General features: G+C 40.1%; 1 protein-coding gene across 3 annotated transcripts in view; it reads left to right on the top strand.

Moving 5' to 3' along the window:
* SLC23A2 (solute carrier family 23 member 2) overlaps nt 1-14498 on the top strand; it is an 88741-nt gene that overhangs the window by 26619 nt on the left and 47624 nt on the right. For all 3 annotated transcript variants that reach the window (XM_067545839.1, XM_067545840.1, XM_067545841.1), the window contains one exon: nt 10892-11171. In XM_067545839.1, the coding sequence (XP_067401940.1) occupies nt 11067-11171 (105 nt within the window). In that variant the 5' untranslated portion in view covers nt 10892-11066. The remainder of the gene's footprint in view (nt 1-10891; nt 11172-14498) is intronic.

Genomic DNA, 14498 nt, shown 5'->3' on the forward strand with positions numbered 1-14498 from the left:
AGCTTCACATTTTTCAAATACTTCACAAAGCCAGTTTTTTCACAGACTGACAGCAGAACTAGAAAGGAAGCTGTTAATTATGTGGCTAGATGTTACCAGTCATGAGTTTTTTGTGTAAACTACCTCACTAAAAGTAGATACTCTTTGGTTGAGGACTTGATTTAAGGAAGAGATGATATTGAGAATGGGCTTCTGGATAAAGATAGTTTACCTTATATTTCTGCATGGCAGTTTAATATATGGTAAAACAAATGTTTACTCCCCACAGTATCAGAAGTCTTCAGAAGTGGGTGAATAGGATTTAATAAACTGTGCATAATGTCCATGAGGATGTCAAGATTTTTAAATTCACAAATAATTATGCAACACATGAGGCCCCAGAAGACCTCTTGGTGTCAATTACGTGGATTTCCCTGGAGGGAAAAATAGTGTATCCAGATTAAAACTTCCTTGACATTTCACAGTTCATTGCTAACTCTCTGAACCAGAATAAAATATTATAAGTGAATGTAATCATTCCTGAGCAAGGTATAAACGAACATGTGATACACATTTTAAAAAGTTATTTAGGTTTTGATGTGAAAACATTGATTGACAGTGGATAACATTTAAATAAAAGCATAGTCATTTCAGTGATGACATATTCAACATAGAGAGAAATAATACAATATTTTAAATCTGAGGTGATTTCTGCCAGAAATGGGCATGGGTTGCATTAATTTTAATGTGCAACTGGCTGCGTGGTACAGAGTAAGAACTCCAAACGGTGCTCTGTTGCATAATGAAAACTGCAAATATAATGTTTTTCTCAACTTGCTCTGGACAATTATTCTCATTCAGATAGAACCTAGACATTCACTTTAAAACTTTTAATGCTGTTAAGCCAACAAGCACAAAATCTGAAACCCTGAATTCCTAACTTTTTATCACACTCTTTTGGGATGATATAGCAAGAAGAATGATCACTGATAGGAAAAAATACAGGATTAGAGAAAAACCCAGGAAAATATAGGGACAAGTTGAAAATATAGGGACAACCAGAAAATATTGGTTGATAATTTTGTTCTCAGTATCAGTACTATAAACAACAACGTTATATACTGGTTTAAGGGCATGTCTACACAGCAACACTCAAGAAAGTTAAACCAAATTAACTGAAGGTGTGAATTTAAAGTACATAAAAGCAGTGTGTGGACTCTCAGGCTGAGTTTATTGGGAACTGAATCCACTTCACTTCCCAACATGAGTCCACACAGTATTTCAATATGCTTTCAATTTACACCTTCAGTTAATTCACCTTAATTTTCCTGAGCATCTCTTTGTAGACATGTCCAAACATAGTAGACCAGTTATGAAGACATACTATTTGCTGAAAGCCCATGCTGTCACGGGTGTAATCTATAAAGTCAGGTTGATTTAAAACAAAAAAAAAAAAAAAGGGGGGGGGGGGCGAAAATGGCTGAGAACTTAAAAATAGGTCAATAACAGACTATGAATCCCAGTGAAGTTTGAACCTGGTGATATTCTGAACCAGCAGAGCTCTCAATCATATTGGTAGCTGTTTCTGTTGCTTCACAATGACTCAGATGTTCTAGGGTTCAGAGTGACGTTTGAGGTTATTCTGTTCACTGCTTCTGTTGATATATATGTGGGTTGTATTGTGCTGGGAGAGTTGTGTGGTTTTGTGCCAGTGGTGAATGAAGGGTGTGTGTGGTGGACAGGGGCTATTCATACTTGGAGTTATTGTATAAGCTGGTTGTGGTGTTTCTATGCATGGTTGTGTTGGGGGGGTATTTGATTTGTGTGGGTGGCAGTTGGGCTGTTTAATCCACCTTTATGCAAGGCTCCCTTATACAACTTTGAAATTGTTGCATGTAAATTAGTGGTGAAATAAGGGTGGTGGCCAATGGTCCATCTGGCCCAGTATTTTCTCTTCCGTCAGTGGTGGGGCCGGATGCTTCAGAGGGATTAAACAGAACAGGACAATTTATCAAGTTGTCCAGTTCCAGCTTCTGGCAGTCAGAGATTTTGGGACACCCAAAACATGGGGTTGTGTTCCCAATCCTCGGACCTATCCTCCATGAATTTGTATCTAGTTCTTTTTTGATCCCAGTTATGCTTTTAGCCTTCACAGTATCTCTTGGCAGTGAGTGCCACAGGTTGGCGCCGCATTGTATGAAGAAGTACTTCAGTATGTTTGTTATAAACCTGCTGCCTATTAATTTCATTGAGTGATATCTGGTTTGTGTGTTATGTGAAAGGGTAAATAACACTTCTTTATTCACTATCTCCATGCCAATCATGATTTTATGACCTCCTCAGTCATCTTCCTCCCTCTTCCCCCTCCAAGCTGAACTGTTTGAGTCTTATTAATCTTTCCTTATATGGAAGCTGTTCCATATCCTTAATCGCTTTTGTTGATCATCTTTGTACTTTTTCCAATTCTAATGTATCCCTTTTGAGATGGGGTTACCAGAACTGCACACAGTATTTAAGGTGTGAGTGTACCATAGATAGATAGATATAGTAGCATTATGATATTTTCTGTCTTATTATCTATCCCTTTCCTAATGTTTCCTAACATTCTGTTAGCTTCTTTGTCTGCTGCTGCACATTGAGTGAATGTTTTCAGGGAACTATCCATGATGACTCCAAGATCTTTCTCTTGAGTGGTAACAGCTAATTTAGACCCCATCATTTTGTATGTTGCATTGCCTCTGATGTCACAGTGGTCTAGGACTTTTTGCATGGCATAGATACATTGCTTACTGTGGCTGTACATTGCATATTTATTTCATAAAGTCAAAATGGCTGAGAACTTAAAAATTGGACCCAGGAATGATTCAGCCTGGTGGTACTCTGAACAAAAAGAGCTCTCAGCCATGCTTCTAGCTGCTTCCATCGCTTCATACCAACTCCACAGACATTCTCAGCTTCAGAGGGATGCTTCTGGAATCTTATTTTATAGATTATTCTATATGACAGTCGAAATACCCCCAACCTCTTGAAAATATTACATTCTGTTTTGAAGACTTCTGTTATAAAGCAACAGCATCTCAAAACCCAAGTAAGAAACTAACTCGGTACCCAGTTGATCTCCTAAAATATCCTTTGAATCTATTTTTAAAAGTCCAAATTTTTAGGTAGTTTTTTGGGGTACTTGCCATACTTTTTGTCTGCTTCTCTGTACAGTCTCAAAATTTTTATTGGGCAAATAAGATACCTTTTTCATAAAGGATTTTTAGAGATGATCCTTAAAAGTATTGCGTCAGGGATTTGAAACGAACTTGCCTTGTAAGCATCTGAATGCCGTTGTTTGTTTAGCGCTAAGCCTTTTTCAGAGGCATTGTAAAACTTTGTTATGGTTGTGTTTTAGTCACTGTCATGGAAAACTGTTGTTAAGAGCTTTTGCACAATAAAGGCAAAGAAATTGTAAGCCTTTATTTAACCGAAGGAAGCTCCAGTTCATAATGCCCTGTGGAAAAGCTGTTCTCCCAGACTGAACTGGAAAGGTAGTTTTAAAAATAGAAAAATAAAATGAGTACAGTGGTTAAGGACCTGATCTTGTAAGCTGTGCTTTGAGCATGGATCCTCACACCATGCTGAGCAAGGCTGTTGTGCCTTCATGTGGGCTCAGGGTTCTGCCCACCGGGAATAGTTTCCGGACTAGGGACCTAAACCATTAACGTGTGTATTTATAAGGCTCCTATCTAAGCACATATTTTAAGGCTAATTACTTTGGATCACTGGATTTGCCCATCGGAGTTAAGGGGAATTGGCATCTTGCAGGATTGGTCCCCTGATCAGTATTTTGCTTGTTATATGTATGAAGTACATATTGGGCTTTATTAACCTTGCAGTTACGTTCGCTAGATAGATGTTGGGGAGCCACCGAATTTAACAATTATTATGACACTTGTCAGCATAACTGCAGGTACTCCTTCAACTAGAAGTTAAGTTTCTTTGGACACGGTAGAAGTAATATTTGTTTTCTCAATCTTTCATAACTTGGTCATGAACTTTTATGTTGGGGTTAAATTTTTACCCTCCAGCAGAGGAGTACTTCATTTTGAAAACCAGAATGTTGCAGGCTAGGCTAGACTGTTAGATAACACAACTTTATTATTTATGGTAGTTCCTGGAGGCCTCAATCAGCTGTGACAGCCCCATTGCGCTAGTCACTCTAACAACAAAATGAAAGAATTGTTGCCCTAAAGAGCTTCTAATCTAAATATACAAAGCTGGCTTCTTGTTTTTAATACGTGAATCTAAACTGCAGTTTGTTGAATTTGGAAAAGCTAAGGTTCATGCTGCGTAGTTAGAAGTATGTCCATTTTATGGACTTGTTGCAATTGTGCACAGAGCCTCATTGATTTCTGTAGGATTTGAAATATTAATTATTATGACAGTCTATGCCAGAATGTCAGTAAAACAGTAGTTGTGTTGTGTTTGTGTGTGTTAAGACAAGGTGACTCACATTTAATCAGTGGATTTAATCCACCAGAATCTTGATATCATGGAAGTTTCTTTTTAAAAATATATACTTCAGCTAGAAAAAAGGTTAAACACTGAAATTTGTCATTACTGACTTGACAATTGACCAAAGCCAGTAACAATCAGTATAAAGCTGCCATTCCGTAATTAACTGGGAATTGCCTTGCTTTTGTGTTTAATTGCTTATCTGGCAAGTGATAGCTATACTCTGTAAGTGAACTTGGCTAATTAGAGCCTCAACAAAATTCTGTAATTGTCTGTTTCATTAGTTTAGAATGTTGAAAATCAGTCTCATTTCTTTAATAAGGTCAATTCATTGTGTGTTTGAAGGCAGAATTTCTTTTACAACTTCCCCAGTCCCTTTGCATCTCCCCACTACCTTCTGAGTCTCCCTTGATACTGGCTGGCAGCTTGAGTCTTCCTCTCTTTCCTGCCCCTCTTGGCGGCCAAATTGTATGGGACCTATTCTTCTGAATGCAGTCTCTTCCTTCGCTCACTCTTTAATATGCCTTCACCAAGGATCTAATGTAGAACAATGGAGACTACTTGGCCTAGATGCAGTTCTTTTTTGGGTCATAACAAAGTATATCCAGTGATTTGGTTACTGGCCCAAAGTTTTCATGGCTGTCTGCCTGATACAACAGGACTTGAAAGCTGTCTTTAATTACAGTCTCTGAAACCGTGCTGCAGTATTGCTAAAAGTGTATACTGGCATGCTAAAGAAGGATGACCTCTCATATTATTCTTTTACACTTTCCAGTCAGTTTCCAAATGATATTTTGTATCTGATATGTACATATCCCTAAATGGTAAGAGTCGGTTTTCCAGTCCCTAACTCTGTCTCAAGCCCATACAGATATGAAATATTTATAAACTTGGAAGTCTGGGGTTAGAGATGCCTAAATCTATATCTAGGTGCCTAAATATAATGTGTCTTGATTTTTCTGAGGTGCTGACCATTCACAACTGCCATTGAAGCCAATGGAAGTTTCAGAGGCTTGGTACCTCTGAAAATCAGACCACTGTTACATAGATGTTCTGGGCTTATTTTACATTGCAGTGAAGCTAAGTGTTGCTTTTCTTGATCTTAGTTCAAATATCTGCTGACAGAGCAGGCACAGTTTGTCAGCTTGTGGAAGAGGCAAGTTAGTGGTGTACATCAGCGTTAGGACTAAATGAAAGAACGAAAAAGAATTAGTAAATTTCTTTCCCCTATGATTGATTATTCATGCCTTTCTGAATATATCCTCTTATAGGATTCTCCGCTCCTTAGTGTGAGTCTAACGGAACTCTTAGTTCTTGAGGTTTCTTTGGCCCTTAAGGGCAGCCGATATTGAGCTTAGACTCCCACTACGCCTCCTTTCTCAGCGCACGTGGCACATCCTGTAAGTAGGGCCCTACCAAATTCACAGTCCATTCTAGTCAATTCCACAGCCATAGGATTTGAAAATTGGTCGATGACACGATTTTAGATGCTTTCATCTGAAGTTGCATGGTGGTGTAACCGTGGGGGTCCCGACCCAAAATGGGGCTGTGCAGGAGGTGGCAGGATGGCCACCCTCACTTCTGGGCTGCCTTCAGAGCTGGATTCTGTGGAGATTCCTGCAGCCGGAGGAGGCTTCTGATCTCCCCCATGCTGCTGGGAGCACTCCAGTCAGGAGCCCCTAGCTGGGCTGGGGTGCTCTCAGCGGCACGGGGGAATCGGAAGCCTCCTCTGGCTGCAGGAACCTCTAGAGCTGCTACCCAGCCCCAGAGCTTCCTGCGGCAGGGGGAGGTACTGGAGGTGGGTCTGATCTCCCCTGTGTCGCTGAGAGCCCCCCACGCTGGCCAGGAGTAGCAGCTAGGGGCCTTCGGCTGAGGCGTGCCCAGCAGCACGGGGGAGATCAGATTTCACGGGGAAGGTCCAGTTTCACAATCTGTGACGTGTTTTTCACAGGCATGAAAATTGGTAGAGCCCTACCCCTCCGATCTTTGGAGCTGTGCAATTGCAGCCCACATCTCCCTTCCCTTTCCTTTTCCCAACCCCCGGAACAAAACCACATTGCTCAGTGCTCCAGCACAGGGCAGTGCTCCAGGCTAGTCTACAGTAGAAGCAGTACAGCCATGCAACTGCACTGCGACAGCTGCACCACTATAGTATGTCTGGTGAAGACTTTCTAAGCCGACAGGAGAGAGTTCCCGTCCATTTTAATTATTCCACCTCCATGAGAGCTTTTCCCACCGACATAGCGCTGTCTACAGTGGCGCTTAGATCAGTGATACTTACATCGCTGAGGGGGGTGTGGGTAGTTTGCTCTGGTTGCCCAGCAGAATTGTAAAACTTCTCAAATCCTCCAATGATCTGTATTTGACCATCTCTTTATTTTTTTGTAAATTTTACTGTCAGAATTGAATGATGATATAAATACCATAAAGCTTCTTCATCTGTAGAAGTTCTGAAAAAAATTTATCAGCTTAATGTCTTCAGATTTTTACCATGGAGATAGGGATTTGTAAAATAAGAATTTTAGGCTTGAAGTGCTCTTACGGTGTTCTAAAAAAAGCAGTTTAAACAAGCCTGTGGATCTTAGGTTCATAGCTAGGCATCTGCGAGATAGATTAATTTCTAAGTATGATTACAGAAAAGAAATCAACAGATGAAAAATGCTCAAGCATTAACAATATATCCTGATCACAGTGCAGTGTTGGTTTCAGAATGAATTGCTATTTTTATGATTTCTCTTGCTGCCACGGCCTTGGTAGTTTTGAACTTGTGAAATCTAACAGCTTATTTGCTGAGAGCTGACATCTTACATTTTCGATAGATCTAAAAAAAGACATTGTCATTGCCACGAGCAACTCACAATCTAGAGGACATAGATTATTGGTTTTTAAGATCTGTGCTTTAATTAACACTATACCAAAAAGATGGTGGTCCTTTTCTCCTCTCCACTTCACGTCTTTCCTAAAAGGAACAATAATACTGTGATATCTGCCGAAGAAATGAATGTAAATATGTTTTTGTTTGGTTTTTGTTCTGTGGTTCATGAGGGAGAGTTCTTTCTGTCAGCTGGGAGGAAGGAAAGGATAACTATCCTGGTGTATTTGTTCAGGTTAATGGTTCAACCTGTAAGTAAATAAAAAGTCATAGTGCTCCTAAAAAATGTGGAAAATGCAGTTTTTCCTCCTCTAATGTGATATAAATCACAATAGAAGAGGGAGCTATGTAGATTCCAAGTTTTCACTTTTTAATGAGGTTTGCTATTCATTTTTCCACCTATCTACACAAACTTTTATACGTTTTGTGGATGCATATCTATGTACTTTTAAGATCTTTTGTTCATTTCAAGTAAACTCTGAGCCGGTATAAGGGATAAACTGCAGACACGTCTTGGGTATAAAAGCCAATTTAAGTAGCCTAAAAGATTGAAGCTTTTCAGAAGACCTCACAACTCTGAATCTGGGCAAATACCCTTCTAGCAACATTTTCTATTGGTATGTTGTTGAGCTTTTCACTCTAGTGTTCCCATTTTTCAACTTTATGAAGTTGATAAAGTTTTCAGTTGAGCTATTCACAAGAACACAACTTTAAGACTGTAATGATAAACTGGGAGAGTGCCAGTATGACCTTTTATGAACATTGTGCGACTCTCCTTGTTCTGTTTGGTATTGTCTGCCTGAGTGCGTATAGTTCAATTAAAGGAGGCTGTAAAGGAAGGTTAAGGAATCCTGGAAAGGTAAAACAAACCTGGCTTCAGAGGAGTGAAGACAATGGCTGGACCATCAGTTGGTGGGAGAATTTACCTTCCTGGCTCTATCCGAGGTAGGGTGCTTTAGGTTTCCCAACACTGATGATCTAAGGCAGTGGTCACCTAATTGTGGGGCACGCCCATTTAAGGGTGGCACAGCAGGGCCGGGGTGGCGAGGGAGTGCCCACCCAGGTCTGCACCGGTCCCTGCTCCCCAGCAGCAGCCCCGGGCCCCAGGTCCCTGCTCCCCGGGGACGGGGCATGGACACATTCCATTAGTGGTACGGGGTGGAGGCGTGAGAGGAAGTTGGTGCATTACTGACCTAAGGGTATGTGTACACCAAATAAAAGATGGTTGGCACTGCCTGGGCTGGCTCGGGTCAACTGACTCAAGCTTGGAGTGCTGGGCTGTAAAATTGCAGTGTAGACGGTAGGGCTTGAGCTGGAGCCTGGGCCTGAGACTCAGCAAAGACAGAGGTTCTCAGAGCTTAGGCTCCAGCCCCAGCTCTAATGTCTACACTGCGATTTTTAGCCCTGCAGTGTTGGCTGACCGAGATTTGGTGCTGCAGGCTTTTTATCACCGAGTAGGCAGACCCTATAAGATCAAAAGACCCTAACTGGTTAAAGGGGAAACTGGCAGGAGGAGAGAGGAGAAGAGGATCAGAGAGGCTGGCCAGGATGTGTTAGTGGGGGGAAAAAGGAGCTCGCTCTCACTGACACACAGAATAGGTCTCCATACTATAGTCCAAGGTGTGAATGCATCTTGGGGAGGTATACCCAGCCTGGCATTGCTAATTTTAACCCTTTAGTACACATGTGGCAACACGGGCTTCAGTGCAGACTGTCTAAGCCTGCCCAGAAACCTGGGTACCTATGAGGCATTGCTTACGCCTGGCGCTGCTGCATCGTTGCTACTGTATCGAGCAATGCTGCAGTGGGTAAAGCTAGCACAGGTACGTGTACGTGAGCTGTAGTCACGCCTTGGACTGCAGTAGAGATGCCCACAGAATTTACAGAGGGATCAGGCTGCAAGCAGGGATAGCCTGGTTCTCCCAGTGCAGAAATGGGGAATCAGCCAGACCTTCCTGAAGGATGAAAGGTTGGGCTTAGGTACAGGAATATGTGTACAGGCCCCTTGGTTATTTTTTAAATTTACCTTTTGAAGTGCTGTGCCCTTTTTGGGCAAAGTAAATCATGCTTTATTTTGAAGAAGCTGTTGGTCTCATTGTAAATGTATACTGTCAGCTTTCCAAAGAGAAACCCTTGCTGGGTCCCGTCCTAATTGAACCTGTGGAATTATTCACCTGCCGTTGGAACCCAGGGCGTGGTACATGAAGACCCGGTGGGTGAATGGTTGGGTAGTGGAATCTCGCTACAAAAGGAAGTGGAGGCACATCTCTGGAAGTTCATATTTTCCAAGCAGAAATGTGTGAATTTGGTGGAGATTGAAACACGTGTACAAAAGGAAGTTCCAAACAGCGCACTTGGGCTGGCTCTCCTTTTTGAATTTAGAGTTCAAACTACAAGAACCAATTGCCAGTATCATCCTCTTAACATATACTTCAAAATTACTGGCTCTTATTAGTTAAGCCTTTGATTTAAGAATAATTCTTTCAAGGCTGTTTCACTTTTCTGAGAGTAGTGCTTCATTTGCATTTCAGTGCTTAAATAGCACTTTTTTTGTGTCTGTGTTTTTGGGCTGTTTACTCTAGTTGATAAACGATTTTTAAAAACATTTAAACAGAATCAACTAGCAAATGTACAGTTAAGAACAGCTGGGAACAGATTCTTAAATATTAAGATATTGTGTAACTTTCTAAGCATAGCACCAATTCTGCAGAACCGGCCACATCAGGTGTCGTCATTACTGCAATCTCATTAGACATTAAACTCCTGGCATTTTGCTAGACAACATTTAGGAAAGAGAATAATCACTCACTACTTTTGTTGGGGTTTGTTATGTGGCTGTGCTGAGATGTTTCTCATGACTTCTTTCTGAATGTTCATTCACTGCCTTTCCACTTCAGGAATTTAGTTGAAAATGTCACTGACGTTTGAGCACATGCCAATGTACCATGGTTTTTTTACCTCTTCTAATTTTGTGGTCACAAAAATTTCCCTTATGTTTTGGGGGGAGAAGGAGGAGGAGAGTATTTTTTCTAATTCCTCTTTCTGACCTTGTGATGTATCATATTCTTTCTTTGTGGTTTAGTCTTTTTCTCATCTTGTATTGCCTGTAATTGATTTTTATTTACAGGTCTGATGATGGAATATCATCAAATACATTAAATGTTTTCGAAACAGGGTTCATCTGGCCTGGGAACTTAGTGATAATGTTCTGCATTGCCTTTAGGGGAAAGGCGTTCCCGTTGACGCAGCGCTATGCTTTTTGGAGAGGTGGTTTTATTAGATGGACTTCCGGATTGATTGAGTGTAACTTCACTGTTGCTCAGTTGAACCGGAAAAATCGATCTGACAGCGGCTTTAGGGGAAACCCTGATGGTTATAATATTCCATGTCGTATGTTAGATTTAGTAGTACTGCACTCAGCTGTTGTTGAATGTATAAAACCAGTGATTTCTTTTTTTTTTTCTGTTCTGTAAAGTATTACAAACATGCTTTATGTCATTGTGAAAAAATATTTCATTAGTTTCACTTCTTTATTTCTAGGTGCCATCGAAGCTAACAGTACCTACAGGACGTAATACTTGACTAGTAGAAGCCGTATTAAATTCCGGAGGTGCTGCTGTCTATATCAGAAACTGCCCTATTCCGTTACACTTTCTCTACATCTCATAAAATTCAATTTAGCTACTGTGCAAAGGTCCTTGGCATTCTGGAAACAATGGGGATTGGCAAGAATACTGCTTCTAAATCAGTGGAGACTGGAAACTCAACAGAGGGCAAATATGAAGATGAATCTAAACATCCTGCCTTCTTCACTCTACCTGTAAGTAAAATATTCAATAATGTTCTTTTTTAAATAATATGTAAAACATTTGTGTATTGTTCAGTTTTGGTTTAAGCATAGTGTCCAGATAAACACTTAAGCTTTTTAGATACAGAAATTGTGAGTGATATTGCATTATTGCATGCCTTTTACTAGATCAGTGAGCTAAACTCTTGAATACTCAGTGTCTATTGTGATATAGCTCTCTAACACACATCTTAAGATGTGTCTCTGGTAAGTATACACCTACTCATCTTTTTTGGGGAAAATCTTGTTTTAAAACTCTGAATAAATTATATCTATTGAGAGGAAAATCAGGCTGTAATTTGTCTGGAAATAGATTTTTTTGAAAGTAGGGAAAATAGTTTCATATTGTGAGTAGTTGTGATGAATGTGTTTTTTGGTCAGAAAAACACTAACAATTTGTGTAGTGATGGTGTTGCTAAGATGAACGAACTTGTATTTTAACTGGGAGAGTTGGCAAGATGAAAGCGGATGACACTGAATTATTCCACACAATGCCATGGTTCGTTTCATGCTGTAGGATTGTGCCATACATACAAAACCACTTGGAAGTAATTTATTTGAGTAGTTTTTGTGGAAGCATAACTATGCTAGCTGCCACCAGGTTTAAATGTTTTTAATAGGTGGGTTCCAGCACTCAACTTCCATAAATGTGCTGTACCTGCTTAATATCTACATGTTGTAGACTTAACGCACTTGTCAATACCACAGTTTTGCTTACATTGTGGACGGGATCACAGTGGTTTTTGTTAGTTTTAGCTCTCTTGACTGTCTAGAATGTCTTCCTCAGTCCCCAGCTCCACCGGATATCAGTGTTTTAACGTCATGAGCTTCAAATCAAGAAAACTTTGACACTTGACTAATGCTGCTGCTGTAGCATTTGGTTGTCTTACCCCATCAAGAGAACTGTGGTTTCCAGTAGAAACATTATTGAGTTTAAATACCCTCCACAGTCAGATCTATAATTTTGTTCTTCTGCATTTCACTTTGTTAAATATTTCTGGTTGCTTTTCCACAGATTTGTTCCTTTTCTAGTTATTTCTATTAAGATGTGACAGAAATATAGGGGTAAACTTAGAATTATTTATCCAATCTCCAAACACTTGATCAGATTTTTGGTTTTGGGAGGAATCTTATTGATCTTATTGTCCATGAGCTAATGTTTAGCCACTATTTGCTCTGATATATCTGTCCACATGGTCATCACAGTCACATCTCCAAAAAGTCTGATTAGATTAAATCTACAGTGTCCTAGTATCTCTCCACAGCCAACACAACAGAGAACCAGGATGCTGAGCTTGGTGACACTGAGAGTAAAAGGTTGATGCCTGGGTAAGGATGGGCTCGCTAGTTAGCCTTATTTTTCAATCCTGCAAAGTTGGCCTGCTTTTTCAAATGTTTGACCTCTGAAATATTAGTTTTAGGGGCTATTTATTTTAAAAAGGCATCAATTCTTGGGAGCAGCATTAATAGAGCCCTGAAAAGAGTTGGTTACATCATGGTCCTAATAACCCCATACAAAGATGGGGATATGAAAGCTGCATCTTCATGAAAATAATATTTGCATGGTAGATATGAATCCCTGTATGGAGAGAGGCAGCCTATATGAGGATAGTGCTAAACAGTCCCCCTCTGTGGCTGGGGAAACCTAACAGTAATAACTTCATAAAATATAAATTTTGGGTGAATGAGTGGGGTGTATGTGAAAGAATAACTGTTTCTCTCCCCTCCCTCTCCTCCCCACTCTCCTCCCCCAACACACACACACACGGAGTGTGCTGTAGGTTTGCTCAGAGTTTATCCTTTCTGTACTCTGGCCAAATTCTGTCTACTCCCACTGAAGTCATAACTCTCTTACTTAATTGGTAACGGGACTGGGTCCTCCATTAGCAGTCTTCATAAATCAACTGATACAAGTTTACCTGGCCAAAGAGCTCCATGTGATTCACTTCAGTTGTTGCATACTTTTATCTCAGGAGACACTGCTATGTACTTTCTCACTTAGTGTTTCATTGTCTTCTCACTTTGTTTAATTATTCTGTAGTGTGAGCTTCTTCAAAGAACATTTGTGGCAAGGTAAAATGTCAGAAATCAGATTTGTTAAATATGTGCTTTGCATTTAATGGATCATAATAGAAAAACTAATCCAATTTAACTGCAAATGGACAATTGACTGCTTTTCCTCACAGAGGCTTTGGAAGCGATAATGGAACTTTTCCAATCTTCTTGAAGTAGAGACTTGGGGGATTTGATATTGTGTGTAGTTTCCTCACTATTCCGCATGCACCTGTTGAAAGTAAATATCAGTGTTCTACTTTCCAACCTGGATATCAAAATCTCAGTTAGCAACATTTTCACCTCCACTCAACTTCCATCTAAATGGATCTTTACTTTGATTTGCCTCTTGTGAAGGGGGAAAAACAAACCTAATGCGGTGGAGTGGCACCTCCTAAAGGAATAAGCTTCTCAGAAGGATAAAACATCACCAGACAGTGCTGGCTGCTGACTTCTGTCTGGGTCCTGGGTTTTAAAGATATTTAAAATCCAGCTATAATTTCAATAAATGCTGTAAGTAAAAACATGAAATCAAACTTAGAATTCTAATAGCATTTTCTGGGTTCCTACTACTTCAGGCTAAGTTTTCTTTTTATTTGAATTGTCATCGGGGTGGATTTTTCTAACTGAGAATTCAAAGACCAATACATTGATGTGTAAGAGGCAGCAACTAGTGATGCTCATGAACAAATTAAAGATTAGCTTTGAGCCTGGGTATCTTTCATATTGTGACAGTGTAATGACAGTGAGATATATGCACTTCTCAAGCAGTTTAAAACAAAAAACCAACAACCTTGCAAAAGTTTCAGTTGAAGTGTACACACGTTTGTGGGAGGAAAGAAGTCATGCTATTAGCATAAAAACATGTACACATGAAGGAGAAAGATATTCGCAGATTCGGAGGCTAGAAGGGACCATTGTGATCTGGCCTCTTATATGACACAGGCCATAGACTTTCAGCAAAATAATTCCTAGAGCAGATCTTTTAGAAAAACATGCAATCTTGATTTAAAAATTGTCAGTGATGGAGAATCCACCATGACCTTGGTAAATCGTTCCAGTGGTTAATTACTCTTATTTCCAGTCTGAATTTGTCTAGCTTCAACTTCCAGCCATTGGATCATAGCCCTTTCTCTGCTAGATTGAGGAGCCAATTATTAAATATTTGTTTCCCATGTAAGCTATAATCAAGTCACCTCTTAACCTTCTCTTTGTAAAGGTAAATTGATTGAGCTCCTTGAGCCAATT

This window comes from Emydura macquarii, unplaced genomic scaffold (assembly GCF_026122565.2).
Source record: "Emydura macquarii macquarii isolate MOO-44397 ecotype Brisbane River unplaced genomic scaffold, CSIRO-AGI_Emac_v2 contig_1110, whole genome shotgun sequence".
Classification (NCBI taxonomy): Eukaryota; Metazoa; Chordata; order Testudines; family Chelidae; genus Emydura; species Emydura macquarii.